The sequence below is a fragment of the Sinocyclocheilus grahami genome, unplaced genomic scaffold, assembly GCF_001515645.1.
Source record: "Sinocyclocheilus grahami isolate Dianchi unplaced genomic scaffold, SAMN03320097.WGS_v1.1 scaffold1109.1, whole genome shotgun sequence".
Taxonomy (NCBI): Eukaryota; Metazoa; Chordata; class Actinopteri; order Cypriniformes; family Cyprinidae; genus Sinocyclocheilus; species Sinocyclocheilus grahami.
The window spans coordinates 49,101-76,586 of record NW_015506288.1 but is presented as its reverse complement, the minus strand read 5'-3'; the positions used below and the strand labels follow the sequence as shown (position 1 = coordinate 76,586).

At 35.1% G+C, this 27,486-nt stretch overlaps 1 protein-coding gene across 3 annotated transcripts; it reads right to left on the bottom strand.

Annotated features, from left to right (window-relative positions):
* Positions 1-134: 134 nt before the first annotated feature.
* Positions 135-27,392, bottom strand: LOC107566886 (E3 ubiquitin-protein ligase HECW2-like). 3 transcript variants are annotated; one of them, XM_016252444.1, is made up of 25 exons: positions 27,333-27,392; positions 26,803-26,945; positions 26,391-26,491; positions 24,702-25,381; positions 22,180-22,495; positions 21,617-21,667; positions 21,302-21,452; positions 20,140-20,240; positions 19,862-19,986; positions 19,390-19,575; positions 18,533-18,685; positions 14,364-14,463; positions 14,090-14,186; positions 13,926-14,009; positions 11,648-11,757; positions 10,179-10,299; positions 9,984-10,097; positions 9,714-9,866; positions 8,877-8,975; positions 6,400-6,529; positions 6,166-6,312; positions 4,134-4,248; positions 3,809-3,894; positions 3,604-3,716; positions 135-2,093 (listed from the first exon to the last, which is right to left on the bottom strand). In XM_016252444.1, the coding sequence occupies exons 1-25, from the start codon at positions 27,345-27,347 to the stop codon at positions 1,982-1,984; spliced, it is 3,603 nt and encodes a 1,200-aa protein (XP_016107930.1). In that variant the 5' UTR covers positions 27,348-27,392; the 3' UTR covers positions 135-1,981. The 3 variants fall into 3 exon arrangements, with proteins under 3 accessions (XP_016107930.1, XP_016107931.1, XP_016107932.1); XM_016252445.1 differs by having other exon boundaries at positions 18,551-18,685; XM_016252446.1 differs by lacking the exon at positions 27,333-27,392 and adding an exon at positions 27,222-27,251.
* Positions 27,393-27,486: the final 94 nt, after the last annotated feature.

Genomic DNA, 27,486 nt, shown 5'->3' with positions numbered 1-27,486 from the left:
GGGGGGAATAAAAGGCATGGAATTTTGATATGGTTTGACTAAAATTTGACTAATCTGAATATGCAGTCATTTCATCAAAGCAAAACCAAAAACAGTAATAACCCATCTGAATATGGAATCAAGACTCTGAGGCATTTTCCGTGATTTAAACCGCTTTATACAATCATCTGAGCTGAAACAAAAAAGAGAAAAACCCAAATATGGAGCTCTGAAAGCTGTTATCCAATCAACAGTCACCTGTTTCAGAGCACGTGAATGGTGCAAAATTGAAGTGGTACAGACAGTCAAAAGCAGCAGCTTTCTAGTAATGAACATCAGCAGAAAGCCAGAACATTTGTGTGATCTCTGTCTGAAGCCTCTGGTCTTTAGAAAGGCAGGGTACATTTAAAGGAACAGTTGACTAAAAGATGGACAATTAATTTACTCATCTTCAAATCCACAAGTCTACGGCAGCCCTAAACCTTTGGTACATTCAGCACAAATATCAGCATGGCACTGCAAATGCCTTAATACAAAAAAAAAAAACGAAGATCTATCTGGTTTGTATTAATGATCTAGCCAGCCATAATCTAATCGACAAAGATGATATGCTCGTGTTTTTCTTCTGTTGCTATTCCAAAATTTGATGGCCCTCATAAAGCCCCATGGCAGTTTCAACTATACCAGTTTTCACTGGAAGCGATATTAATTTCTTACACAAAATTTAGGTTACAAAACATTCAGAACTAGAGTACAATCCAGCGTCCCGCAGCCACGGCAGTGTTTTGTAAAAGGCTGGGTTGAGTTAACGCAAATGGAAAAGTCTGGAATGTATTGATATGGTTTTGTGGGTTTGATATTCAAGTTTCACATCATACATGAAAACACTGTCTGACTCAAGAAAAGAGAGTGAAAAATGAAAAGGTAAGGGGGGGATTCAAAAAAGCTGTGTTCATATCAGCAAACAATAATGTCACAACAAAGCTATATAAGGATATGGAAGACAACATGAAATGGCAACAAAAGCCATTTTACATTTTATGGTATTTTATTATACCATAATGAGGCATATTAATAACGCAAATCGGGTCCGTTTTAATTTCATGTTGACTTTAAGTGTTTCTATAGCTTTATTTAGTAGGTGTGTGACCATTCTCTTTCTAAATGTCATCAAAAATAAAATTGTGTTATCCGAGGACAACAGAAAGGCCAAGGTTGGACTACTAAGTCAAAAAATCATCTGTTTTTCATTTTTTATCATTTGCACACAGTGGTCACATTCAAGAAGTTGTAGTACGTCTGCGAGTGCACTTCAGTGTAACATGCCCTTTGAAAACATTGCATGTGGGAGTATATAAACAACCAAATTCATTCAAAAGTGTCACAAATCTGACATGACGGCTACTTGGATAGCATATGGTGTCAAAACAAACATGAGATGGACTAATGTATAAATATGATAAAAAGAGAACATATACATTTAATTTCAATATAGAGGGCAGCGCTGTCATTTGTCGTGTGTGATAGTGTTTGAGGCGATCTGAGACGTCTGAAAAAGCTTTCACAACACAATATTTGTTCTTTCACGCTGCATTTTGATGCTATGTAGAAAAGTCTTTTTTTACAGATAAAAAGAGTGTGAGAATATCAAAGTCATTTGGGTTTGTTTTGTTCTTCAATTGAATCAGTTAGTAACTCATCCTTGCATTTGGGTGGACACGTCCTCCTCGATTCAATCAGAGCCGATCAATGTGGCGTCATCGATGTTTGCGCCTGAGAAACATTCAGAGAACATCCACACTGTCAATCCAGTTCAACTCACTTGTGTGACCGATTGTTTTCTGTTTGTTTCTTTCCGAGGAAGTATATTTAAGTGATCCGGTGTACAAAATATACGTCTAAGTGCTTCTGGTGTCTGTTTAGATGGTTATTTTCTTTGCTCTTCTAGACAGGTGGTGGAAATGAAGTATATTTGATCAGCTCAAAGTGCAAAGGTCAACATTCACTCCAAACCGAAAGTGCTGGTCTCCTCCACTGCTGTCAGCATCTTCTCATACAGCATGGAGAATGAGGGGTACGGGGGGAGGTCCAGACGATTGAAACATGTGTGAGCTCTACAATGACAAATAAACACAAGTAAAGTATGAACTTCATTTTCTGATCACATAAATTTCCCTCCATACTATTTTTGAGTGACTGTTTTATGAATTGCCAGATCGCACCATTATGTGGATCACATAAGCAATGAGATATGTGGGGGGAAAGGTTTATTTGGGACAAATGTGCCATTATTGGACTTCATTCATTAAACATGAACTGTGCTTTTTTTTTTAGATTGTTTATAAAATTTTAACACAAATTTTCACATTGAATTATTTATGTAAGATGGATTTAACAAGTGATTTACATCGGAATTCAGTTTCATCAATGAGACTTAATAGAAATGTGGGTCCCACTTTATATTAAGTGGCCCTAATACCTTTGTACTTAGATGTGTACATAGTATGTAACCACAGTTTAAGTACACATTGGGACATAGTATCTACAGCTGTAATGTTTGTGTAACAACACATATGTAACAAACCACTGAATGGTATGTGTAAATACAAATGTGTAACAGGACATTGGTAACACAACACTTTTTGGTATTGAAAGTACAAATGTGTAACAGGACTAAAATGTAGTTATATATGTCCTGTTACACATGTGTACTTACACAAACCATTCGGAGGGTTGTTACATGTGTGTAGTTACAGAAAAAATACAGCTCTAGATACTATGTACCAATGTGTATTTACACTGTGGTTACATACTACGTGCACATCTAGTTACTATGTAAGTATACAGGTATAAGGGCCACTTAATATAAAGTGAGACCGAAATTTGTGACGTTTTTATATAACACTGGATACATCAGGCTTTTACGCATTAAATTGTTTAAATGTGACAGTAAAGACATTCATAATGTTACAAACGATTTTTATTTCAAGTAAAAATTTGTTTTGAACTTTCTATTCATCGGTTTCCATAAAAATATTAAGCTGCACAACTGTTTTCAACATTGATAATAATTAGAAATAATAATAAGAAATGTTTCTTGAGCAGCAAATCAGTATATTAGAATGATTTTTCAAGGATCATGCAACACTGAAGACTGGAGCTGAAAACTCAGCTTAGCATCACAGGAATAAATTACATTTTATAATATTTTAAAATAGAAAATCATTTTAAATTGTAATAAAATTTCGTTTTTACTGTATTTTTGATCAAATAAATGCAGCCTTGGTGAGCAGAAGAGACATTTTTCAAAGGCATTAAAAAAAACTTACAGACCCCAATCTCTATATATTAATTTAAATGTATATTATGTACTGTATATGTACATTATTATATATTTTTAGAAAGATTCCTCTAAATATGTTTTAGTAAAATGCTACTTAATTTTTTATAGTTGGCATGATACATAATGAGATGCATTACATGATGATTGAAATAAATGTGGAGGTTAAATATAAATGAATTCTGACAGACATAGACTAGTTATAATTTCATGGGATCATAAAGGGCTCTGACAAGTATTTAAAACTTTTATAAAAAAGGATATTGAGTTGAGAGGCAGATTACCTGGGCAGAGACGTAATTTTTCCCCATTTCTCTACACAGAAGCGTCGTGGCCCATTGCTGCCCCTTAGGGAGGCGAAGCCCTCGTATGGGATACTGGACGTCCCCGTCACAAACTGAGACAACAGAGACATTTCAGTCACAGGTCAAGTGTACAGACTACACTCTGGCTTATAAAAAGAGCTTGTGTTTCTCTTTCATCACTCACTTGGAGCAACCTGAGTCTCTGCTCATTGTTGAATCGCTCCACTGCTGCCCAGAACCAGCGAATCACGATGTGGTTGTCATGGTAACCTGGAGGGAAAACCAATAAACTTGTTCCAATAAACTCCAAATTTGACCTGTAGGGCTAGCAGACGCTGTAAAAGCCCACAGTCTATCTGCTGGATAATATTTCAGCCATAAATCATTTACTTCACATCTTGATACCATGGTTTTACCACAGTTTTGGACACCATGATGGTAATATCATAAATATGGTAATCATTTATTCCATTATTACTGCTTTAGTGAAGCTGTCAGTCTGTTGTTACCTCCTCTGTACTCTGTGTTGTTCCTCCAGTCTCCCAGATCAATCTCCGCTGTTCCAGCGATCACCAGCTCCAGCTCCCGTGCATCAAACACCGACACCAGCCGTGCATCTACAACCTGCAGTCAGTTCACAGCCATAAAACATCAGCTTCTAGCTCAGTGCCAGCACTATGAAATATGATGTGAAATTCTTGGTTTTATTAGACTGGTAACCTGTATTCCTGTTGGGTAAGACTACAGTAAATGGATCATTGCATAGTTGTACCTTAAAGGGATAGTTCACCCAAAAATTCTGTCATCATTTACTCACCCTCATGTCGTTCCAAACCTGTATGAGTTGCTTTCTTATATTGAACATAAAAGAAGATATGTTGAAGATTGCTGGTAATCAAACAGTTGGTGGTTGCCATTGACTTCCATAGTAGGAAAAAAAATACTATGGAAGTCAATGGCAACCACCAACTGTTTGATTACCAGCAATTTTCAAATATCTTCTTTTGTGTTGAACATAAGAAAGCAACTCATACAGGTTTGGAACGACATGAGGGTGAGTAAATGATGACAGAATTTTCATTTTTGGGTGAACTATCTCTTTAAGACAATTCAGAAATGAAACTCATCAATCATACATTAAACCTTCCGTGTTGTATTAATTAATTCATCTTCTTTCTCATTTCATTCAAGGTTAGACTAAATAATTTAGGATTTAAAAAATACATTTCATTCCTCATTGGCTGACTTGATCTTTTGTCAGTGATGCTAATTAAAGATAATAAAAACAGTAACAGAAGCACTGCTGACATTTAGAAGGGAGAAAAATCTTTCAAAATTACTTCGTTCCACTCAAAAAAACAAACAAAAAAAAATTGTACATGAGTGAAAAAAAAGATTGGTTTTTATGTGTGTTCCTGTTCCTTTAAGTTAGATTTTTTTTTTTTTTTTTTGAAGCAGGTATTATAATCATATAATGACCAAGGTTACTGAAGATATTTTGATGAAAAGCTAACATAATTTGATTAACAACACACAACAACATTTCAAAATTGACCCTTTAAAAGTCATGGGGTTTTTAATATTATATTATAATATGGGGGTATTATGTGGTTATGACTATAACCTTCAGCATCAAGAAATATTTTGTAAATGCTTTCCAGATTTTATGTTGTTGTAACACTACTTATATTAATAAATGATATTTTAAGCATTTAAATGTAATATTATTTAATTATATTATTCAAATATATTAACTAACAAAATTTTATAAATGTAACTCTTAACATATTGCCAGTTTTGTTAAAGTGACATGAGTTAAAATGAATTAAAAGAAAGAGTGACACAAGTCACATATTTTAATTTTATAGGATTTTTTTCTTTTTTATAACTAAAGTTTGAGGTCAATACACTTTTTCATGTTTTTTACACTTATCAAAGCTGCATTTATTTGATAAAAATATGGTAAAAACAAGCAAAATTTGGTTCAACAAAACACTGACAAAAGGGGATGATCCTTTTTCCAACTCAGTGATTCTGTTTTGTTTTTTTTTTCTGACATGTTGGTGTTATATCTTTCACTCTGATGTTATAAGTTGCACTGAGTAAATACAGCTGGATAAAATAAAAACTGTGTCCGTCTTCATTTCAGGCTGCAAAGCAACAAAATATGATTAATTTAAAGGCGGGGGGTGGGGGGTACTCTTTTCTATACCCACTGTATTTAAAATAGATGACTTCAGTAACATTATGAATGTCTTTACTGTCACTTTTGATCAATTCAATGCATCCTTGCTGAATAAAAATAATAATTTCTTTAAAAAAAAATCTTAATGACCCCAAGCTTTTAAATGACACGAAAGACTTCTTGTTATATTAAAGCCAACAAAAACATTTAAAACCAAAATTGTACATTGACCCAAATCTATCAAACAGAAATTCAATAAAAAACCTTCTGAAATATCTCATGGCAACACTACATGGCAGAAGTGGCATGTTTTTATGTGACTGAAAGCTTCTGGAGTGTTGATTTGATTTCAGTACCTCATAAAAGCCTCGCACAAGACTCTCCGTCTGTTGGACGACACCCCGCTCTATACGCCACTTCACCATGCACTCGATGTACTCTTTCTTATTCTTCTCTGACACTGGGATATTTGCCCCGCCAGGCTTCAGCTCGCGCTCTGTGATCTAACATACACACGCTTCTGTGAGACAATGGCAAGAGGCTGTGCAAGCTTACACACTGTTTGTGTACACAAACAGTCACACACTGACCTGTCCGAACACTTCCTCATTGACCGTGAAGGTCAGGTCCAGCATGTCCTCTATGTCATTGTCCTTCATCCACTGAAGACTCTGATGAAACTCCTCATCAAGATACTCCAGATCACTCAGATCACACGGACTACACACACAGGTTACACACATACAAACATGAAATAATGGTCATGATTTGGCTAATCACACAGAAAGTGTAAAGTCTATTTTAAGCACCCACACATGTCAAGTTCGCGTTAGTATTGGTTAAATAATAAATTTTTTTATTTTTTAGAGATTCATTCTTTTAACATTTTCTATATTATTTCACACAGTATTTTAACTTAAGCGCTGCAAGCCATGCTCGCTTTCTTTAGTCATCGTTTATGCATACAATGCCAGACACGCACAGATTTGCTGGCACGTAAAACAAGTACTATACAGGAATTCCTTAAAGGGTTAGTTCACCCAAAAATGAAAATTCTGTCATTAATTACTCACCCTCATGTCGTTTCAAACCCGTAAGACCTTCGTTCATCTTCGGAACACAAATTAAGATATTTTTGATGGAATCTGAGAGCTGTCTGACCCTGCATAGACAGCAATACAACTGAAATGTTCCCAAGTCCAGAGACGTAGCAAGGAGATCGGTAAAATAATCCATGTGACATCAGGGGTTCAACTGTACTTTTTTACGAAGCTACGAGAATACTTTTTGTGCGCAAAAGAAAAAAAATAACGACTTTATTTAATAATTCGTCTCCTCCACATCACCCTGTAGCGCCATTTTGGAGAGCATCAGCTGGATGTAAACAGCGTATGCTGTTCTGTGTCAGCTGTGTCACACGGATAGGCTACACTGTTTCCGTCAGATCAAATCACAACAACGTAGGAAACAGATCAGGTGTGACGCAGCTGACACAGAACAGCATACGTTGTTTACGTCCAGCTTATACTCTCCAAAATGGCGCTACAGGGTGATGCGGAGGAGACGAATTGTTGAATAAAGTCTTTTTTTTCATTCTTTTGCGCACAGAAAGTATTTTCGTAGCTTCGTAAAATTACGGTTGAACCCCTGATGTCACGTGGATTATTTTACCGATCTCCTTGCTACGTCTCTGGACATGGGAACATTTCAGTTGCATTGCTGTCTATGCAGGGTCAGACAGCTCTCAAGATTCCATCAAAAATATCTTAATTTGTGTTCCGAAGATGAACGAATGTCTTACGGGTTTGAAACGACATGAGGGTGTGTAATTAATGACAGAATTTTCATTTTTGGGTGAACTAACTCTTTAAGCTTATTTCTGTTACTGTGGCAGCCAACAACAGCACAGCTTAACCCTGTGCACATTTTTATATTTAGTTAAACTGAAAAAGTTTCAGTTTAATTAATTCAGTCGATCTTTTTACCCTGTTTTAACATGGATTTCTATGGAGACCAGAACACGAGAGCACCCAAACGGTTAAGGTTAGAATCCATCATGGCGGCGCTCATCGGTTACTCAGGAATAAGGTGGATAATAACATATTATTTTTATTAGTATTGTCATTATTTTTATTATTAACTATATTATTATTCATGTTTTATTAATTATTTTACATTTTTAATATACTTTAAAAAAGTAGTTTTACGGCACAAGATCTTGACACCTGAACAGAACAATTGATTCTAAATAGGGTTGGGCAATGTCTACCAAATTGGCATCAGACAATGTCTACAGTGAAACATTGTGATGGACGATGACATCGGGGGAAGGGGAAGATATCAGTTCACTAGATGGCCAAGTGCCAAAACATTGAAAACAATTACATCATTAAAAACGTAACATTCTCATTTTCATATATTCATTTTCATCGACGATGGATGATGGCATCGTCTATCGGCCCAACCCTAATGCTTAAGGTTAACTTTATATATGTGACCCTGGACCACAAAACCAGTCTTAAGTCGCTGGTGTATATCTGTAGCAATAGCCAAAATTATTGATTTTTCTTTTATGCCAAAAATCATTAGGATATTAAGTAAAGATCATGTTCCATGAAGATATTTTGTAAATTTCCTACTATAAATATATTAAAACTAAATTTTTTATTAGTAATATGCATTGCTAAGGACTTCATTTGGACAACTTTAAAGGTGATTTTCTCAATATTTTTTGCACCCTCAGATTCCAGATTTTCAAATAGTTGTATCTCGGCCAAATATTGTCCTATCCTAACAAAACAAACATCAATGGAATGCTTATTTAGATTCAGCTTTCAGATGATGTATAAATCTCAATTTCAAAACATTGACCCTTATGACTGGTTTTGTGGGCCATGGTCACATATATACTGTGTATATATATATATATATATATATATATAAAACTTTAATTTATTTAACTTTATATAACAATTTTTTAGCTCAAATTTTAAAATTATCTTCTGAATTTTAATAACGGTCTACTTCTAAAAAATCTACAAAAAAGGGGCAGAAATGCTTAACTTACATTCGAAGTAGGCCTTTGTAGAAAGGTCGTGTGAAGAAGGCATCCAGTAAGTATTGATGGATAAGAGCGAGACCCAGAATACGGCCACTAAACCGAAACCTGACAACAGAACATGTTGAAAAAAACATGGGATACATTTCCGCTAGTTTGGTCTATTAAAGCGGTCATATGATGCGATTTCAATTTTTCCTTTCTCTTTGGAGTGTTACAAGCTCTTGGTGCATAAAGAAGATCTGTAAAGTTGCAAAGACTAAAGTCTCAAATCCAAAGCGATATTCTTTATAAAAGTTAAGAGTCAACCATATCCTACTAAAACGGCTCGATCTAACACGCCCCCACATGTCTACGTCACAATGTGGGAAGATTTTCATAACGCCGCCCAAATGTTCACGCAAAGAAAGAAGGCATAACTTTTTCCTGCTGGGAGACGGCATCACAGTATGGTAAGGGGCGTAACATTTCCGTCACACGCTTGAGGCATTCGGCCAATCACAACGCACTGGATAGCTGGCCAATCAGAGCACACCTCGCTTTTTTAGAACGATGAGCTTTGTAAAAATTGACACGTTTCATAAAGGCGGGACAGAGGAGAAACAATAATGTACATTATATGGAAAATAATGTGTTTTTTGAACCTTAAACTGCATAAACACATTGCATTACACCAAATACACAACATAATGTTCTTTTTAGCAACATATGACCCCTTTAAAAGATTTTGTAAACAGATCGAGCCAAGCACCTTCTAAATATCGTATGTGCATTGATCAAATTAAATCAAGCTTCATATGCGGCATAAAACTGTAAGCACAGACTTAAAAGAAAATGTGCACTCACCACTCATGATGGTTGTCAACGAAGGCAGACATGGGGCTGATCTGGACGGTGTAAGTGTCATTTGCTGAATACTCAAACAGACCATAGTATGGGTTAAAAAGCTCTCGTGACACCAGAAAGAAAAACTCTCGTGAGGGGCCACTGTAGTCCAGTCTGAACGGGAAAATAATTACACAATATGATCAATTTATCTTTAATTATTACGTTTATTTTTATAACTGTTATATAGTGTAAAGTCTGGTTATGTTTTAACATTGTGGAAACACTGACCCTTCTTCTCCAACAAAGCTGACATAGAGTTTACTTCTCTGTAGATCTTTGCGAGAGTAGCACATGATCTGATTGAACGCATCCTCCAGTAGATGATCTCTGCGGATTATCAACCTAAAACAAGCACAACATGTCAGCATGAGTTTGACAATGTGTTATAAAACAAGACCTCAGGGTACTTGTACAGATACTTACTTCACTTTGCCTGGGCCCTGTCCATAGCCTTTAGTCTCCAGTTTGCGATAGAAATTCCGAAGTTTGGCTTCAAAGTCCCGTTTGTACGGTGCAGGTGCCCGTGCGTTGGCTCGCTGTGTACCTGAAAGGAAGAGATCAAAGGTACAATACAGTACAGCTAAAAAAGTGACTCTGCCAAGAGCCAAAATCAGCATCTTGTAATCAAACATAGATAAATGTGTAGAAAATGTATAGATAATGCAGAAAAATTCAGGCTTTATTGGTCAAATCTGATGACAAATGAGATCTCTTTTATATATCAGTAATTTCTCCTAGACTATTTCAACTGAAATTTGCATAATAATAATAATAATAATAATTACTGTATAAAAGAGTAACCTCTGAGCAATGAAAATGTCTACTGGAAGGAAGGAAATAATAATAATAATAAATACAAATTATTATTATTATTATTATTATTATTATATGAACTAGGATTCAAAATTTCACTGTTCTGCTAGACCAGGGGTGCCCAACCCTGCTCCTGGCGATCGACTGTCCTGCAAAGTTTAGCTCCAACCCTAATCAAAGACACCTGCCTTTAATTTTTAAGTGATGCTGAAGACCCTAATTAGTTGCATCAGGTGTGTTTGATTAGGGTTGGAGCTGAACTTTGCAGGACAGTCGATCGCCAGGAGCAGGGTTGGGCACCCCTGTCCTAGACTATCTACATTTATTTAATAAAATAAATATGTTATATTACTTGAGATATAAAAGAACAAACTCATTTTTAGCAGGGATAAATAAATAAATAAATAAATAGCTTTAAAAATTTTGACAATAAGATATGCAAACAACAACCGTCATAATAATAATAATTTATTATTATTAATATTTTTATTATTATTCGTAGTAGTAGTAGCAGTAGTATTGTTGTTGTTTAAATGGGATATGGTCCAAAATTATTCTATTCCTCAGTATAAAGTCCAGTTAAAGTGTATCAGAATGGTTTCTATTCAAGCAAAAAAGGAGTGTAGAATTCACAGAACCCGCTATAACCAGCGAAAAGTGTAATCCCTGAGTCAGCGGTGACTAAAGTCAGATCATGGTGAATTAGACCATGATTCCCTCTGGCAACATGATGTCCGCCACTCTCCAAACAGACTTGTGAAAATCTGAGTGTCAGTGTAACGGTTAAAAACCAGCGTGCAGAGATTAGCCAAAAACCCTGGACTCCAACTACACATCAAATCCCACACAGCGGATTTGATGCTTTGGCAGCTAACTCGAAAAATACCCAGGAAATCTGGTCGACTGCATGTCAAGCGCTACAACCAAAACTAAAGCAATGCTGTGGAAAGATGAGCAGAACCAGAGAATCAGAAACTCTCTTATATTTGCAATTATAAAATGTAAGATATGAAATAATTTTGCAATGCTATTCATAAATGTTTCTTGAATTTTTTTCCATGTGACTGAGAGGAACGGACCAGGAGAGTTCTGAGGGGAGGAGACCGGAGACCCTCGTGGTGATTGACAGTAGCTGGGGTGCAGTAAGGCATGAGGTGGCACATACGACATCACTTCCTCTTCAAACAAGCTACAGCAAGAAAAAGAGACAAAGATTATTAGTGTTTGGAGGCAAACACATGTATCCTGGGGAGAAAAAAAAAATATCTAAGCTCCATTTACCTGTGAAGCCAAAAGATAATAATTACACCACCGTGCATCATATTTGCTGAATGAAATCCAATTCTTTCTTTTTTTTTTACTAATTTTGGAGTGCTGATTCCAACGATAGTGCCTGTTTTGCTACGAAAAAAAAAATATCTAAGCTCCATTTACCTGTGAAGCCAAAAGATAATAATTACACCACCGTGCATCATATTTGCTGAATGAAATCCAATTCTTTCTTTTTTTTTACTAATTTTGGAGTGCTGATTCCAACGATAGTGCCTGTTTTGCTAGAGCATGCCACACTTGCTCATGAAATATGTGTATTTTGTAGCATTTTTGCTTTTGACAACCATCTGTAAGGTTTTATCCCTTTTTAGGTCACCAGAAAAACTGCCACAAAGACATGATTCTTATCTTCCTCTGAGCAAGATTACAACTATTTGTTCAATTCTCAGCACATTTTCACATGTATGAATGATCTTGCAGACAATCTTTTATGCCGAATCCTGATTTCAAGGTTAGAATTAAGGCCAGTGACAGAAGAGAAAGCAAACATGACCAAGATGTTTTCCGCTACATCTGTGAGTGTTTCACTAAATCCAAACAGCGACAGAGATTTACAGTTGTTTCTTGTTTTTTTGCTCATTGTATAAAGTTCTTTGACATTAAATGGAGCATTTGAACATATTTACCACTCCTTTGCAGATTTTAAGTTAAATTATTTTAAAATACTTCTTTTTGTCATTAAAACTTAAATCTGCTTTTTTATTGATAAATGCATTGAAGCTGAAACATATATGCTTTGAGAAATCTTCGTTCTGTTGTTATGAAAAAACTATGTGATGGAAAGTTTTTTTTAATCGATTTTTTTAAACATCATATTTATGCAATATTTTTGCAAATCAGCAGAAATGTGTTATTAGACATTGTGTTATTAAAGCTGCAGTCCGTAAGTTTTGCCTCTTTGTCGCCATCTCTGTTTGAAAACCTGCAATTGCAACTGTGTGCGGAATTATCTTCCTTGCATGGGTTGTACGGCGGCACGGCTCCAGCGCGGATGAATCTAATGTTTTGAGGGGTATGTGTGGCAGTCAGTCACAGCACCGGTGTGGATATTGTTCTTTGCACTCACAGATTATATCCTACATCTTGGAATATATGACCCAAATAAGCATCTTCACCGGATATTGTCATCTGAACAAGTAAGTAACAAGTCTGCCATGTTTGTTCTGACTAACTGAGGAAAAAAGCATTACAATAAATCATGCTACGAATGGTGATTTAATCTAAATTAGCTCATATCACATCAAACCGTGCAAATTATTATTATTGTTATACTTTATTCTCAAATTGTTCATGTTAACAACATCAGCATTGCGTGACTATGAGTATAGTGTGTATAAGCGAGTAGATTTCAATTTCTGTACAGTCTAATCTCTAATTGTCATACCACTCGAATTTCATATTAAGAAATTATTTTAACCCAAAAAGCAAATTATGCTCCCTTGGAACTGGTTGTCTTTAAAATACAAATCTTGTGTAATCCCTGGCTATCTGTAATCAGAAGCACATTTAAAACTGGAATATAATTTAATTTCATTCACATGTGTTTCATAAACACATAATCCTTTCTGGATTACAATCCACCATCAAAATGATATATTTCATTATTCCAGCTGCTGTGAGAAAAGGCTATAAACGATCGGCCACCTGCAGGATCCTCACATGCGATAGCCTAGTAGCCGGGACAATTTCTTTATGTTTACAGAAGTGACGTAATGACGCAGCAGCATGCTCGAATTTCCCGCGAAAACCTACCCGTCCCACTCAAATTATAAAACATTATTATAAGCTAACCGTTGTAAATCGGGCTAAAGTAAGGCGATAGTTTCGAACACTGGCTGGTTATGTACTTGCTCAAATATTGATTTTGGATCATTTTTAACCAAAAAAAGCTACGGACTGCAGCTTTAATTTGAAGATTTGATTTTAGAGAATGTATGGCAGTTTTTTTGGTAAAAATTGTTATTTCATATTTTCTTACAGCCATTTTTTGCAGGGTAAAATTCAGAGAAATCATTGGAAAAGTACCTGAGCAAAATCACCAAGTCTGCATCGCTGGAGAGGCGAGCTAAACCTGACACTCCTTCATTACGAATAAACTGCACCTTCTCCCTGTGGATTAGAAAAGTCAACATTTTGTAATCAGTAGCTCAGGACTGAGGTTTGCTTTGTCAGAATTCTGTGAGTCTCACCTGAGGGAGTGATTCCTAATGAGCTCAGGCTGCCTCTCCTGAAGGATCTCAAATATGTTCGGCTGCCGCAAAAATGTCACTATTTTATCATTATAGGCTATAAAGAGAGGAACAAAGCAATTGGTGAAATGTCAAATGAAGACTCTTCAAAAGTCATAACTCTTTTGTGACACAGCATTTTTATAAAACAATGCATTATGACAGATTTAACAAGATGAACAAATCAAATTCTGTCTAAAAGCTTTCTGATGAAGCTTGGCTTGAAATGACTCACCAACAGGAACTAAATCTTGACACTGGTTACGACTGGCTGTGAAGGTGTTTGAGGGGCGTGGCAGTACAGTGGGGCCAGCATGCCGAGGGTCATCGCCCACCTGCAGCACAAAAACAGAACAGGAAGTGACCACTATGTACTTCACATCCACATCAAGTCACACAAGAAAAAGACCAGCTTACTGCAGAAATACTGTATGAGTATCACAGAATTAAAAATGCCTTTCCATTTAATATGTATATTGATATGTATGCTCAAATGTTTAGCAAATACAAAAAATATATATAAAATGTGTATTGCGAAATATTAATATTTACATACACACATATGTACAGTATGCATATCAATAGTTAATGACTTTTTAAATTATCTCTCTTTTTTATATATATATATATATATATATATATATATATATATATATATATATATATATATATTATTTATTAAATAGTATTATAAAAATATGTATTATTTTATATTTTTGTAATTTAAATGTATACAAATTAATAAATAAATAATAGCATACAAGGAAATATGGTAATCTATATATTAAGAAATGTATCAAGCTTCGACACAAGCTGCATAATTCTCCTGTAAATACTGGGAGGGGGACTTTTTTTAATTAAGTGGGTTAATTTGCATTTTTATGTTATGATAACAGAGGATTTAAAGATTTGTGGAATAATATTTAGACACAATATGTTTACATGCATCCACATATGGCCCACTGACAAACACACTCACACAGGGGACTGGGGGTGGACTGAAGTGAAAATTACTGGGACACATGCTGGGACACAGCGGAAGCCGACGCTACGAAATTAATCAGCATATCTAAAGAGGCCTGAGAGGGCGATCTGTTCTCCACACGACGTGACAGAAGATCAGATTCCCTAATGAGAAACCTGGTGAGAATATTTTATGATGTAAAGAATTATGTGAAACTGAAAACTAAAACGAATTAGCATATTTGGTTACTGTCCTACGCTATTCTTCTCTATTTTATTCTAGGTTAAATAAAGGTTTGTTATGATCTACACGCCTTTTCTAAAGTTTGTGTTTGTTAATATTTATTCATATTTTTTGAAAGAAGTATCTTAAACTCACTAGGTGTCACATTTTTCCTCTGTTCTAGTTTCATTTTTATGGATTTTTTCTTTGTTTGTTTCTCTTCAGTTCCTGTTTCCTTGTTTGTCTTTTCCCGCCACTAGTTAGTCACCATGGTTTTGATTAATTTGATCATACCTGTTTTCTTTGGCTTCTCATCAGCGGATTACCTGGTTCTTTTTTAATAAATACCTTTTAGTTACTTGAACCCTTTTTGGATTTTCTTCTTTGGACTAAAATGTGGCACTTGGGCTACATTTATTTGATTTATATGAAAAATACAGTAAAAACAGTAGTATTGTGAAATATTATTGCAATTTGTTTTACCTTTTAATATATTTTAAAATGTAATTTGTGCCTGTGATGGCAAAGTTGAATTTTTGGCATCATTACTCCAGTCTTTCGAGTCACATGATCCTTCAGAAATCATTCTAATACTGTATGCTGATTTGCTGCTCAAGAAACATTTCTTATTATTATCATCAATATTATTGTTAAACTTTTTTGTTTTATTTATTTAACCTTTGTTTAACCAGGCAAGTCATTAAGAACAGGTTCTTATTTTCAGTAACAACCTGGCAGGAGAGTTAATGTCTCATGAAAGATATACAAACATATATTATAATACACATACAAAAAAAAATCTCAATTAAAACATTAAAACAAAAAGGCACTCATTGGTCATTTTTTTATAAGCACAGACTGAAATATTTGTTTCTAATTTCAATAGTTTTTGTTGCACATTCCAATCATTTGGGGCAGCAAATTCAAAAGCGGAACGACCATTCGCCGTTTTCTTTCTAGGAATAGTCAAAGAAATATAATTAGATGATCTAGTTGTATATGTATTAGTATGAAGTTGCAAAAACATTTGAAGATATTTAGGTAATAAACAGCAAACAAAACTTTTTGAAATAAAGACATACCCGTGTATTTCCAGTCTTGTATGCAATGATACAGTATAATTCACAATGATGAGTTCTGCAAGGTGCATTAGTAATCAATCTAATTGCTGCATGATACAATACATCTAACTGCTCCAAAAACACCTTTAGGTGCATTTCTATATACCACATCACCATAGTCAAACAATGGTAAAACAGTGGTTTCAACAAGATATTTCTTGGCTGATGTAGTAAACACAGATCTATTTCGATACAAAAAAACTAAGTCTGTATTTAACTTTCTTCTGAAGATTAATTATGCTTAGTGAAAGTTAAAGAGCTATCAAGCCAGATTCCGAGATGTTTAAATGAAGATCACAGTCATCTGCTGGAGTGCCCTTAAGAGCCATCGGAGGGCACTGTTTTGGACGTTGTGTTTATGTTTTAGCTGGACTGCATTTCCCATGGTTCCCCTCCCTCTGCTCCCATCATCCCCTGCTAGTAATGCAAAAGTAATGTCTTTATTACCTTGTTTGTTTGTTTTTCTAAACCACATTACTTTTGTTTTTGTGCTATTCAGAACTAAATTTAAGTCATTAAAAACATCTTGAATATTAATAAAACTGTCTTGTACCTGTTTTAAAGCTTCATCATATGATGATCCTACAGCATAAAAAAATGGTATCATCCGCATATAAGTGGATATAAGTTTTCTGACTACAGATATCCTGAGAAATACTATTAATGTAATTTACATTTACATTTAGTCATTTAGCAGACGCTTTTATCCAAAGCGACTTACAAATGAGGACAATAAAAGCAGTCAAAACTAACAAAAGAGCAACAATATATAAGTGCAAATGACAAGTCTCGGTTAGCCTAACGCAGTACACGTAGCAAGGTGTATATATATATATATATATATATATATATATATATATATATATATATAATATAATATATATAATTTGAAAACAGGGTTGATGCTAACACAGAGCCTTGAGGAACCCCTTTGTTAATATAGTTAATGGTTCAGATCAATCTTGGTTGTTGATCAATATTTACATATTGGGATCTTTTAAATAAATAGTTAGAAAACAAAGATCAATTTAAATTAGACACACCAATACTACGTAATCTGCATAACAAAATAGAATGATCAACTGTATCAAAAGCTTTGGCAAGATCAATAAAAATAGCTGCACAAAATTGTTGTTTCTAATGCATTATAAATATCATTCATAACTTTTACAACTGCCAAAAACCAGATTGAAATTCAGATAAAATGTTACATGTATTAAGAAAACCTATCAATTGCTTATTAATTATTTCTCCATCACCTTTGCAACACAAGAGATTGGACGATATGAGTTTGGATGCATTTTATCACCACTCTTATAGACACGGGATGCAATGGCTATTTTCCAGATTTTAGGTATTCCCGCTGTAGTTTTAGTCAGATAAATTAAAAATATATGTTAAAGGTTCAGATATAACTGATGCACCTACTTTAAAAAAGAAAGGATCCAAGGCATCTAGATCAGCAGGTTTTTGGGTTAAGTTTGCATAATTCATAGCAAACCAGCAACTTATTAACTGGTTGTGTAAACCATGATACATTTTTTCAGGATTTTTGATGAAAGCATCAGTCTCCGCCGCCATTCACGACAGTACCACGATGCATGCCCGATGCATTGCGTTAGCAGGATCACACTCATGCGTCATGGTACTCTCGTTAATGACTGACGAGGAAGTAAAAAAATTGTTGAATAAAGCTGTTATTTTTGTTTTATTTGCGCACAAAAAGTATTCTCATTTCTTCATAAAATTATTGTTGAACCACTGATGTCACATGGACTATTTTAATGATGTCCTTACTACCTTTCTGGGCCTTGAACATAGTAGTTAAGTTGCTGTCTATGCAGGCTCAGAAAGCTCTTGGATTTCATCAAAAATATCTTAATTTGTGTTCCGAATATGAACAGAGGTCTTACAGGTTTGGAACGACATGAGGGTGAGAAATTAATGACAGAATTTTCATTTTTGGGTGAACTATCCCTTCAATTCAAATCCCTCCTGCAATGATGATGGTGCAAACCATATGGGAGGAGCTTGAATTTTAAGCTCAAGTGTCTGATTGGAGGAGGCCTCTAGTGGACGTGTGTATGGAAGGCTCACCAGGCGTCGTGTGCTCACCTCTCCTGCGCTGTGGCTGCGCTGGCGGCTGAGGTGCTCGCGGTGGGCGAGGATGCTGCTGGGTCGGGCGCTCTGCAGTGGCAGTCGTGGGTCTATGAAGGTGGTCGCCCTGCAGTTATGGTCCACAAAGAAAGGCTGAGGAAAAGACATAATCATGTCAAGCAAGTAGGTCGAAGGATTTAAAAGCACAAATGTGATGCTCACATTCATGTTAAAGCACTTACAAGAATGCGCCAGTAAAACCCTAACACATTAAATATTTACATTAAGTGTTACGGTTGTACCTTTAAAGCATATTTTAAACATTTATCTGCGGTACCACCTGCTTTCCTGCTAAGCTTCCAGTATAAGTGTATAACTGTAAAGCTCTTTCTGATAGAAAATAATAAATCTATAAGGAGATAGAAAATTAAATCATAGTGTATAAGAATAGTATATTAAATTATACAATTTTATATTTTATTTATATTGGGGTTTTTTATTTAGAGAACTGTTGTTTATATTTCACAGATAATCGTTTTTATATATATACTGTAAAATATAAGGGACTAAATATAAAAGGAGAAAGACTAGAATGACTGGCATATAAGAACAAAAAAGAAAAATAATTATGTATAATAAATATGGATGGTTAAAAAAAAAAGTTTTTTCAAAAACATTTTAAAAAATCTTACTGTCCCCAAACTTTTGAATGGTATATATTGTTTATTTTTGGCCATATTTTATTTAGAAATGTACTGTAAAATTAAAAGCAGGGGGTGGAAAAATGGCTGATAGGAGACAGAAAGAACGCTATATCCAGAATGTGGACACAGAACACAGAGAAGATGTTTCCAGACCTTTCCCGTGTGGTCGTGTTTCATTTCCCAGCCCCGCGGGAGATCCAGCTGTTTGTTAGCGAACATGTTGAGGAAGGCAACCAGGTCTCGATTGTGCTGGTAGCGCTCAAAGTGGTGCGCGTCCCGTCGCACTTTACTGATCATGTGTTTTAGACATGTGTTACTTGTAAACATGCGGTAGGCACTCTGAGAAAGAAAAAACAACAGACAAGAGTGTTTCTTAGTCTTTAAGTAATGCTAGTGGCCTTCTAAAAAGTAAAAATTCAACAAAATTACTTATTATGTAACAATATATCATGTTACTTTTAAAAGAAACGTTTCAACAAAATTCATGACAGAACCAGATAACGGGTTTGTGAGAATCAGTTGTTTTTATGGCATGATTTACCACAAATTTCTTTCAAGGGACTGAAAATTGGCTAGTGGTAAAAAAAAAAAAAGGTGTGAATAATTAATGTGTTGGAAGACTAACAGGGTTGGAATGCAGTATGGTAAAGAAATCCGGGCTGGTGAGAAACTTGGCGCTGGGGGACTGAAGCAGCAGAGACAAGCGGGAGTGAGAGCTAGTAGGCCCAACCACACCGTCCCAACGGTACTCTGAAAGAGAGGACAACTATAGTGTGATAATTATATTGGGTTAAATCAACAAATATTTTTTCTCTATTCCATATTTCCTTGAATCTAAATAACCAGGCTCATCTAAATGCAGTGCATGTATGTGGTGTGTGTATTTCTATTGTGAGAGAGTACCAGGTATGGAGTGATGCACCAGGTCGGTTTCGTCTGTAGGCATCTCTGCAGCCTGTTCGTCTGTCCTCTCATTGGTTATTGTCCTCCGAATACTCTGATACCTGAACAAAACAAAGAGGTACTCAAATTAATTTGCATATTTAGTCCTATTTTTCATGTAATAATCTTTTCACAAGGATAATTGTACTTTATCATTCATAATTATACTTTGTTGCTTCTGTAATGTATTTATTATTGCTAAATTAGATATTGCTATCGTGGCCTACTCTGCAGTTTAAAAAAAAAGAAAAATAAGAAAATGCAATAAAATAAAAAAATAAAAAAAACATTTTAATCACAAAAACACAAACACAAAAAACTGAATAATAAATATGATATAATAATAATTATTATTATTAGTATTATTTTAATTTTAATAATAATAATTACTTATTACAGTACAGCTGTTTTTAATATATACATTTTATTATAAGATATATTTCTTGAGCACAAAAACAGCACATTACTATGATTTCTTCAAGGAAAACACTTAATTATTTAATTAATTGATTATTTCGTATAAATAGTTTAATATATAATAGTATAATTAAATTAAATTAAATTAAATTACAAATGTATATGCCACAAATAATTCCTGCCAGCCATGACACTGTATTTTCAGCTGTGAAGGGAATATTCACATATGTGTTGCCACATACTGTTCTCAAGGGAAAAAATCCTAGATTTAAAAAGCTTTATTTGATTGTCATTTTTACTGACATTTTATGCTTGGCGAACTGTTAATTTTGGATGCTGTACGCAGCTATGCTACAATTGCTTTAGCAAGTGAAATGCATGCTAATTAAGTACAATGAATTGAAATCAAGTTAAGGGAGAGAAAGCAGATGAGAGAGAGCGTGAGAGATGTTTTGATGGAGCATGATAATGGCAGAACAGATTAGGTTGCTGTGGTGACTGCTGAGTGACATTTTTAAAGAGCTGTTTTTCCATACACGTGAGGATTAACAAATGTCATTTTGGACCCAAGATAAGGTCACTGTGTGCTCAAAACACTCCTTTTATCAGACTTCACTCTAATCACTGCTGATTTCATGCCATCTTGATAGATTTTGGCTGGTGTAAACACACCGATATGTGAATATTGTGTTCATGTGTGACTGACCTTCGGTTGAGCTGCTCCATCTGCTGAATGGAGTTGGATCTCTGTAGGACCTGAGGTGCAGGTGGAGCAGTGGGCCGCTGCCAGGTGGTGGTTCTATTCACATGATCCACAAAGAAAATCCTGCCGTGGCTGTCAATACGAGCCTCCCAGTCTACAACATACACATTTAAAGTCCACTTATAATGTTATAATAAAATATAATTATGTAAATACCCTTATTTCAAAACAGCAAAAAATAAATCTAATTTTCCATGATTATGTCCCATTTAGGACAGGTTGGGCGAATCTCATACAAAGACAAAAATATTCCCTCACTTGGCGGAAGAGGCTCGTCCACTCTCTGATAGCGGCTGATGTCATGACGCACTGAAGGAAGAGATTGCATTAGCTGATGGCCATTCACAAAGGCAAAAATGTGTTGTTTGTGTTATGTAAACATACATATATTGTACACAAATTATTCATAAAGTCTCCTATTATTCCTATTATATAAAGCTAGACAATAGGTTATATTTTATTTGAATAGAATTCATAATATTTTAATAATAGCATATAGAATATTTTTAATTTAAAGAACAAATAGTAATATTTAAAATAAAGTTTATTATAATAAAATATAAATGTAAAGTATCATTATTATTACTTTTGTTCTTAATAGTTAATATTTATTTAAATGTGTTACGTAGTACTATTTTAAATATGTTTAATATTATGATATTATTTACAATAGTATTATTTTTATTATCTTATTAAATGCGCAGAAAAGTTTAAAAAGTTGGTAAAAGCTGATGAAAGTTTGATGACAACTCTCATAAAATTCTCCAGTCCCCTCTGCTGACTTACTATATAAATGACATGTAGCATCACACAGGAATTACCTGTCTCTCCTTCTGTTACCGTGGCAACCTGTGCTGCGTCAGCTGCCCTCCTCACTTCATTGGTTAATTCCATCCCTTCAGCCTGTGACGAGTTCCCTGATGCTTGCAGGCTCTGCCTCCTCTGCCAGATTTCGGCATCTTCCTCCCCCTCATTGGCTGCCTCACTGGAGTTCCCCTGCTCCTGCTGTTTAACTGCTGTGGCTCCGCCCCCTTCACTAGCTGCATTGCTGGCAGATGCTGAGGACTCTGTGACTGTAGCAGCCTCTGATGATCCTTCTTCCCCAGTGATCACCTTGGGTACAACTCCTTCCTCATCCTGTAAGAAAAGTATTATATGATGCAAAGGAAGAACTACATAACAATATAAATTGGCAAAATGATGATGATGATGATGATGATGACGATGATGATCACCATCATCACAAGACGCTGCTCAAGTGATTTAATGTAGAATATTTGTATTAATCAAAATATAAATTAATCAAGTTCAATCATTGTGAATATAGCCATTTATGTATCAAGGTATTTTACTAATATAATAATGTATTTCAGGGGCGTCATGCACTCTTGATTTTTGAGGGGGCACGTGGGGGGGGGTGATCATGCTTGTCATGTGACACACAGCAGCCACTATAACTGATATATAGGCTATTTATTTTTTCCAACCCTTTTTTTCGAAATATTTCCTAACGTGTTAACTACAGGAAATATCTTGATTCTCAAATATGTGTAGCCTAAGTAAATGCGGCACCTTTCAGCCACTATAACTGATATATAGGCTCACATTTTATTTATTTTTTCCAACCCTTTTTTTCGAAATATTGTTAACTACAGGAAATATCTTGATTCTCAAATATGTGTAGCTTAAGTAAATGCATTTTGCACCTTTATATATAGAGTAATAGTGTAATCTATTAACTACACATAAAACCCCAACTTTTTACTTAAGTTCCAGATATGGGTGTCATGCCATAAAATATTTTTAATACGACTGACTTTGCATTTAATGTGAATTAAATAGCAATATTGTTACTAATTATAACACTTTAATTTTACAGAGAGTAAAGAACATTTACATTATCATATAACATTTTTATTCAGTCTAGCCAGAGTTCAGGCACTCTCAAAAACTCCCATTATAATCACTGAAGCTGATTACACTGTGAAATTAATATCTTTCTTACATTCGTACGCACATCTGCACTTTTTTGTTTCTGATGAGAGAACTCGCCAGATAATTCAGTCAGCGAGCAAGTGAACAAAACACCGCGTTTCAGCGATGACTCATCTGAACGTCTCTGATTGGCCATTGCATTCATAAGCTCAACAGCATCATGTGTGATTGGTTATAATGCAGCGCTGTACAAACGCGTCTGTCTCTGGCTCAGCGCCAGCCAGCGAACACAGATTTGAATTAGCAGCTGATGCTGTGCCGCACTGAACGATCTAATCACACCGGTGTGATTGTATCAAACATAAAAAAAATATTACTCTGCTATTTTTTGTCTTTTGGAAGCTGCATTCAAAATCCACTTGGCTCAGAAATCTGAGGGGGCACGTGCCCCCTCACTTTAAATGGGCATGACGCCTCTGATGTATTTGCCTGTGTGTATAGAAGCCTGCATGAAAATGGAATGTGCTCACATATGATGAAGTTGCACGTCCTGTTTTGACATTAGACAAAATATATGATGGGGCCTCTTCTTTTCACGAAACATAAATTGAGGCCTCCTGTCTGCTATGTATGAAATGTATAGAACACGCCTTGAGGAAAAACTGGATAAAAGAGGGTGCAGAAAGACTCTTGGGGTGCAGAAAGAGGGTCTCAGAAAGAGTCTCTCGGCTTTGTTATCTTTTGATAATAAAGTCTATCTTCTGGCATCAAAACCTCAAGACTTCGAGAGTGATTTCTAAGAGAAGCGGCGAAAACCACCACAATAACACGCATGAGGTGTGCTATAAAATGTAAAATAAATTATGAGTTTGTCATAAAATATGATAAAACACTTTTATTTAGTCAATAATTTAACTTGGTTTTAATAAGGTACTAATACTTCAATAATACTAATCCTTCAGTTAATACTTCATGATTAACAATACCTCAGCCATATATGAGAGAGAGACAAATATTATCAATTTAAAAAATTCACAAAATTAATTTAAAAATATATTTTTTTAAATCAGAGAAGAGTAATGTTAAAAAATATGAAAAAAGTAATAAGATTTTTTTAAATAAATAACTATTAACAATTTATAACCTTCATGAAAACATATTTACATAACAGGTCATAAAATGTGTCGTTAAAACAAATTAATTACAAATTATAATTATATTAAAATAATATTTTGATTACACACACACATATATATACATATATATATATAAATATACTTTTTTTCCCCACACACACACCTGTTACCCCAGTTAAATATAAAAATATTTAAAACCTGCATGGAAAATAGGCTAATATAACGTATTCCCATAACAGGTTAAAAAAGGGGGGAAGCCAAACCCTACAGACCTGTATTTTGGGAGCTGGTTGCTGAGCGCTGCTGGTGCTCTGTGTCGAGTCTCCAGAGGCAGCAGCTCCTTCCAGACCGTCCTCAGCACCTCCATTTTGGCTCGTTGTGGTGGCACTGCTCGACCCTGATGCTGTGGCCTCTGTATCTGTGGCGCTGCTCACTGCTTCTGCTTCAAGCCTCTCTTTCATGGGACCCTCCCCTTTGTCCTGTTCAGAGGAGGTGTGTCCATCAGGCCGCTGAGCGCCATTGGTCAATGTCATATCCCGGGAGGCGTGTCCCTCCTCATCTTCATCAGAATCTATATGTAACATAGCATTGAGCCGTGTGTCCGTGGGGAAACTTGAGCGTAGTTTAGGTGAGGCGGCCCCAATCGGTCTGTCTACGGGGCCCTTAGGGGCTTCAATGGCATCCAGGTAGTCGTTAAGCGAGGCCTGGCGATGAGTGTGGCCCGGGGTTCCTTCGATAGACTCTGGAGCTCCGTCTCTCAAGAGCCGATCCTCATCAGGGTCCATCATGCACTCGTCAGTCCTAAAGGCGTCACCGTGCAGGGACCCTTCAGAGCCAGTGGGCGAGGGGCCCCTGGCAATGCGGGATGAAGGATGCAAAACATCCTCATCATCCGATGGGCTCCCAGGATCTCCGTTCATAGAGGAAGCTCCCAGCAGAGATCCCATGGCATCTACAAAAGCGTAATACTTTTATTCAGCAAGGATGCATTAAATTGATCAACAGTGACAGTAAAGACATTTAAAATGTTACAAAATAATAAAATGATGTTATTTTGAAATTTATATTCATCAAAGAACTCTGAAAAAGGATCTTTTGAGGCATGGCATGAAGGGGACCCACTAAAACCCCCTTAAATAAATAAATAAATATATATTTTAACCAAGTAATATACTTTATTAGCTAACTGCAGGCTGGTTATAGTTTACAAGAATTACATAATGGGTAGTATTTTACAATAAATCTGAACATAGCTCATCAAAACATATTTTTGAATCAGAAATATGTGTTTTATGAGTGGAAATTGGCAAGGATGTAACTGTAAAAACTGTAAGGTTAAAGGTTAGGTTGTTGAAAAAGGGTTTAGTCTGGACTGAAGATAGAAAGAGAAAACATAGTTTCAAAATATACAAAAATATAAACTTAAAAACTGAAAATACTGCTTCACAACCAATTAAAAGTACTTTTTTTCTTTTGAAAGAAATGAATACTTTTATTTAGCATGAATGCATTATATTGATCAAAAGTGACTATAATGACATTTATAATTTTACAAAATATATAACGTTACAAAATGTATAAATTTACAAAATGCATAAAGTTACAAAAGATTTCATGTTCAAATAAATGTTGTTTCATTCAAAAAAAAAAAAAAGGTATCACGGTTTACACAAAAATATTAAGCGGCACAACTGTTGCTGATAATAATAGAAAATAATTGAAAATAAATGTTTCTTATTAGAATGGTTCCTGAAGGATATTTGAATGATCACGTGACACTAAAGACTGGAGTAATGATGCTGAAAATTCAGCTTTTTCATCACAGGAATACATTACAGTTTACAATATATTAAAACAGAAAACAGTTATTTGAAATTGTAATAATATTTCACAATATTCTTATTTTTACTCTAAAAATAAGAATATTGTAAGTTTTACTGTAAACATACTGTAATCCGTACCTTCATGTCCATTGGAGGTGATCTCCACCCTGAAGTGAAGCTGTCCGCTCACATGTTCTGTCGGTAGACGACGTGAAAGTGTGTAGTTCACATGTTGATCCCTTTTTTCAAAAAAAAAAAAAAAATCACACAGATAACTATTATTGTATTGTAATAAAATCAGTTTGTAATATAGTTCATAAAAAAGAATAAATCTGTATAAATAAATAAGCTTACACATAAATATTGTTTTGTCAATGAAAATATGACCAAATACAGTATGTACCTCTAAATGTAACATCTTGGGATGCAAACATTTTTTATTTAACTTCCTGAATTATTAAACAAGTTATGTCTAGATAAACGTCTGTAGACAGAAATGAACTCCACTTGGAGGCTACAGCTCTTTGGTTGATAAATAGCGAATACTCACCCGGCTGTATGTCTCTCCAGCAGTCTCTGCACTGGTATTGTCAGCTGACCTAAAAAGCGTTTGATTATTGGGCGACTTTTTGCAAATTTGTCCTTGACCTCGATTTCCAAAACATCCGTCATCAGAGCAACAAAAGTGTACTTCTGCAGGGGAAAAGAAAAGAAGTATGAAAATGAAGGTTTACAGTTATGTTTCTGTGCAGTGGAGGTAAAATAATATTCAATCCTACAATATATTCAGCCTCATTTATGGTAACAAAACGTTACTCTTATTTACTTTAAATAAAACATTTATAAATGTACCATGGTAATATTCCTAAAAATACCCTGAAGTACCATGTAAATACATTGATATGTTTATCATTTAGTATCATTCACCACGTTTTTTTTTTTATAATAAAGGAAAAAAATGTAATTTACCAAATGTTATCAACTTATAGTACAGTAATTTCTGAAGAAATCTGAGGTTAAGGCCTTGCTCAAGGGCACAATGCATTTACTGAAAACTTCTCGTTTCAGAGTCACCCCTACTTGGTTACATCCCATTAACTTCTCAGCTCCTCACAGTGGACTGACAGTAGGGGACGTCACCCTGCAGCATCCAGAGGTCAAGCGCTGAAGAAGTGAACACAAACAGCACACATCATTAACTGGCCCACACACATGATTATAAATTACCTCTCCG

Bases quoted from the DNA above. Each gene is read 5' to 3' on its own strand.
- LOC107566886 (XM_016252444.1), bottom strand. The intron at 25,382-26,390 runs GTACGGATTACA...ACGCTTTTGTAG, and splicing joins CACCTCCAATGGACATGAAG to ATGCCATGGGATCTCTGCTG. The intron at 4,249-6,165 runs GTACTGAAATCA...AACTGACTGCAG, and splicing joins TTGTGCGAGGCTTTTATGAG to GTTGTAGATGCACGGCTGGT.